The sequence below is a fragment of the Loa loa genome (assembly GCF_000183805.2).
Source record: "Loa loa unplaced genomic scaffold supercont3.581, whole genome shotgun sequence".
In the NCBI taxonomy this organism is placed as follows: domain Eukaryota; kingdom Metazoa; phylum Nematoda; class Chromadorea; order Rhabditida; family Onchocercidae; genus Loa; species Loa loa.
This window is the reverse complement of record NW_018108761.1, coordinates 1,261-5,668: the sequence shown is the minus strand read 5'-3', so window position 1 is coordinate 5,668 and position 4,408 is coordinate 1,261. Positions and strand designations below refer to the sequence as shown.

At 23.3% G+C, this 4,408-nt stretch overlaps 2 protein-coding genes across 2 annotated transcripts; both read left to right on the top strand.

Annotated features, from left to right (window-relative positions):
* Positions 1–361: 361 nt before the first annotated feature.
* Positions 362–2,623, top strand: LOAG_12105 (hypothetical protein; the record flags this gene model as incomplete). The annotated part of the gene is made up of 5 exons (XM_003147619.1): positions 362–408; positions 886–929; positions 1,489–1,657; positions 2,351–2,384; positions 2,606–2,623. 5 exons carry the CDS (start codon positions 362–364, stop codon positions 2,621–2,623), a joined length of 312 nt encoding a protein of 103 aa, XP_003147667.1.
* Positions 2,624–3,485: 862 nt separating this feature from the next.
* On the top strand, positions 3,486–4,164 carry LOAG_12104 (hypothetical protein; the record flags this gene model as incomplete). Its single annotated transcript, XM_003147618.1, has 2 exons — positions 3,486–3,620; positions 4,037–4,164. Coding segments are annotated over 2 exons (263 nt in total), but the record flags the coding sequence as incomplete, so codon positions are not given.
* Between the last annotated feature and the right edge of the window lie 244 nt (positions 4,165–4,408).

Here is a 4,408-nt window from a genome sequence, read left to right as displayed (position 1 = left end):
TTATTATTATTACTGTCGTTATTGTTAATTATTAATAGTAATAATAATAATAAAACAACAATGATTACTAGTAGTGATTATTACTATTAGAAAGCGATTAATAAATGATTAATGGAAGACTTTTTAGAATTTTTGCATTAAATTCACGAAAAACACTTTTCTTTTCCAAACTAAGCTCCCAGTTCTCCTAAAAAAAAGAAAAAGAAATAGAAAAATATAATAATAATAATTATTACTTATACGTAATTTATTGAAAATAAAAAAGAAAACAAAGACGAAAAATAAGTGGAAATCTGGTTTGGTTATAGTTTTTGAAAACCACAAGAAGAAAGAGGAATGAACGATGGAAAAAAAAAGAAAGATGGATCAATTAAAAGGACTGTATGATTACAATAATAATTGGGTAGGGTAAGAAAACAAGATTTTGTCATACCAATAAAACAATTTCTTTCTTTTTTCTTTTCTGTTTAAATTAATAAAATTACAATAATGTGCATTTTCCTTTTTCTTCGTCTTCTTCTTTTGCATATATTTATATTGGCATATAATGAGAATTAAAACAAAGTGAATTATATTTCTGGTAAATGAAAAAAGAAAAAGGATAATAAAAAAAGAAATCATTTTTCAAAAGAAGTCTGTTTTTTATTTTTATTTTATTAATTTATTTTTTTTTTTTTCTTTTTTCTTTTTTTTTTTTTTTTTTCGACAACTAAGATGACAATATTAGCAAAATATGGATGAAAAATGATATGTGATTTAGATTATTTTGGATAATTGGAAATATGAAATGGTAACTATTACTAATAACGATATTTGTCATTAAAATGAATAAGTTTTGAATTATGAATTCTTCATTGTTTCTGTTTCCATTTATTAGTCATTTAGTGATAATATTATTGATAAGGAAATCAAATATATCGTAGATGAAAGTGATAAATGATGGATAGATTTGGTTAGTGATGTGGAAGAGTTTAATTCATTAGCATCGATTGTTTCAAAAGAAACCATTATTGATGAGAGCAATAATGGATATAAATTTTTCCGAGTTATTTATATCAATTAAAAGTCATTTGTACATTTTATAAATCATTTATACAAAGGGAGTGATTTATATAGTTAATTTATTTTTCAAAAAAAAAAAAAATGAAAATTGAAATTAATCATATCTATTAATGGTTGTATTCGCATTGTTTCGTCTCGTAAATAGTAAAGCTTTTTTTTATATTAAATATTCAAGAGCAAGATGTAGTTGAAGATGACGTAAACGATGTAAATGACGCAAATGACGTAAAGGGCTATAAATTTTAAAAAAAAATTGGCAAAATTAAAATTAAAACAAAAAATATTTAATGGATAATGAGTAATGTTATTTTAAAATTTCGTCAAATTTTTGTTTTTCATTCAAATCATTTGATTTTAAAGTAAATAATTTTTGAATTAACATATCAATTAATGTTTATTAAAATGTAAATGTATTCTTATTTTGAGATAAAAGTACGAAAGTTGTTGTTGTTGTTACACATCCCGCTACTATGTATTCTGCTAATATCCTGGTGAATAAGCCAGATGTTAATATAAATGATGAAAAAAAATTAGTAATCCTAAATTTGATGACAAATTTCAGCAATTTGGATGATTGTGCAAAAATTTGCGACAGGTAATTTGATTGAAATTGCAACGTCACTTTATTAAAACCTTTAGATTTACGATCTTTTTAAAATTTTTCGACAAAGGATTGAATATCTTTAGATTTATATAAATTAGTATTTATTGAAATTATAGTTAAATTCCATTTTAAATTGAAATTGGAAACAATATAAAACATTTACAACATAACAAAATTCCAATTCCGCCTATAATTATAATCGTTTTAGCAAAGCGCAAATGTCGCCGTAGCCATCATTGTAAATTAGTTTATAGTTTGAATGATTGTGAATTGAAAAAAAAAATAAATTGAAATAAAAAAGCTAAAATGATTGAAGATGTGGGTTTTTTTTTTCCATTTTTAAATTATAAAGATAATTTGGAGACAATATAGTCACAGTGAAAATTATCACCTTGATTAAGTACAGCATAATACTTAATTAAGATGACAATTTTCGCTATGACTAAATTATTTTAAGAAGAAAAAAAGGCTAATTTCAAAATTATTTATAAATTTCGGATAATTTCTGCAACTAAGAAAAAATCACTACATTTAAGTCATTATGGAGGTAGTTGTATTTTTCCGGTTTTATGTACCGTAAACTACGACAATAACACTGTACCTACTGCATTTTCAGGTTGGTTTTTTTTCTTTCCAAAATTTAATTTTGCATTAAATTGGAATTTTTAAAAATATGAATTATAGAATTACAACATTGCTTATATTGAATGATGTTAAAGTAAAAAAAGAGTTTTTTTTTAAAAAAAAAGCTTTTTTTCGTTTTTGATTTACCGGTTGATGTTAGTTTTGCATTGGAAATTATTCATTTAGCTAATTTCGATTCACGAAATATGGATTATTCAATTGGTGAGTGAAATTTTTTACGTTGAAAAAATAAAAATTATTTTAGAATTTCAAAAATTTCAATTAAAGTTTTGTTTTTATTTTTTTCTTTTAAAGATTTTGAAATGTAAATGAGTTGAATTGATTCACGTTTAATGAACAATTATACAAAATGGATACGAATTCGAGAAAGACAAATTCTGGATCAAATATGGAAACCTGATCCGTATTTTGTTAATTCAAAACGTTCACATTTCCATTACATTTCATTTCCAAATTTCCGGATGTTAATAAACCCAAATGGTTTAGTTGTTTATACAATAAGATGATATACAAAAATAAATAAATAGATAAATAAATGAATAAATAAATAATATTACATAAAATATTTAACAATGGAAAAATTCGTCATCGAATATTTTTGATTTTCGAAATTGTTTATGAAATTTGTGAATTCTTTTTTTTTCCTATCAAATTTATAATACCATTTAATTTCTTAATTAATTAACTCTTGCTTTTTTTGCTAACTTTATCTAACTCTCATCCTTCATCTAGAATAACACTACAACCATCTTGCTATATGGTTTTTTTGCCGATTCCCACATGATGAACAACAATGTTAAGTTATGATTAGCTCACGTTAGTTAGCTCACGTTTGTCAACTCACGTGCGGAAAGAAGGAACAGCATAGGTTAAACGAGTAAATTTACGTGATATGCTAAGTGCAATAAATTAATTTTAATTCCATTTTTGTTCGAACCTTATTTCTGTGAATAGTTAAAAATCAAAAAATTTTCTAGACATTAAATTTTTTATAAACTCTTGAGAAATTCCAAAGATATCAACTTTTCCTTTCTCAATTTTTTTTCGATTTTTTTTTTTTTTAATGATTTTAATCTCCGAAATTTTTTCTTTTTTCTAAATTCAAGCGTTAATTGTTTAGTCTTGAAATAATAATTTAAATTTGAATAAAAAAATATAGATATACATTTCCAAGTTTCGCATATACCATCAAGTGTTCGATTTTTCTGGCTTCCAACAAATCCAATAAATTTGATGTCACCAAATCCGTCACCTGATTTTAACCTTGTATCCGTACATACGCATCATTGTGTTGTGGATGGAAGATTATGTAAATATTCAATTTCATTTCATTCAAATATTCATTATTTATTTCATTACACTTTAAATTTGAACAAAATCACGTGGCAAACATGTTATCAATGTGATAAGCATAAAAGTTATAATGAAATATTTATGATATTACCATAAAATTGCAAACCATTTGCAAGCTATTTTGCTATCACACGCAAACGTACGTGTAGCATGCAATTTTGAAAAGTAAATTTATCAATTTATTTTTTAAATTAAATTTATGATTTCTTCCATTCGTTATATGCTTGTAACCGTTTTTCAACAATTTCACATATCATCAAATTAATCATAGTTAGTTTGATTGTATAATTTCAATTAGGAATTAAAATTATTGCGAGAAAAAAATTAAAACTTCGAAATTTTCGTAAATTAAATTAAATTTAAAATTTTCAGTACCATTATCATATCTTCGTGTTTTATTCAAATTAAAACGAACTGATGCACGATTTATCACGGAAAAATATATACTAAATTCATTGATGATGTTTATCACTTGGATTACACCATTTTGTACCGTATAATTATCAGGAAGTACGAATTATCACACCAATTTCTGTTAGTTAATTCCATTTTTTTTGCATTTCCAAAATTCACCAAAAAAAAGAAAGAAAGAAAAAGTAAATTAGAAAAATTTTTTTGAAAATAAAATAAAATTTCTGAAATTACTCGTTATTTCCTTTTTTTCAAAAGTTAAAAATTTCATTTTTTGATTTTAATAAATTTAAAATAAAATTTTATTATGAAATTTTTTAAAAAAAATTAAAA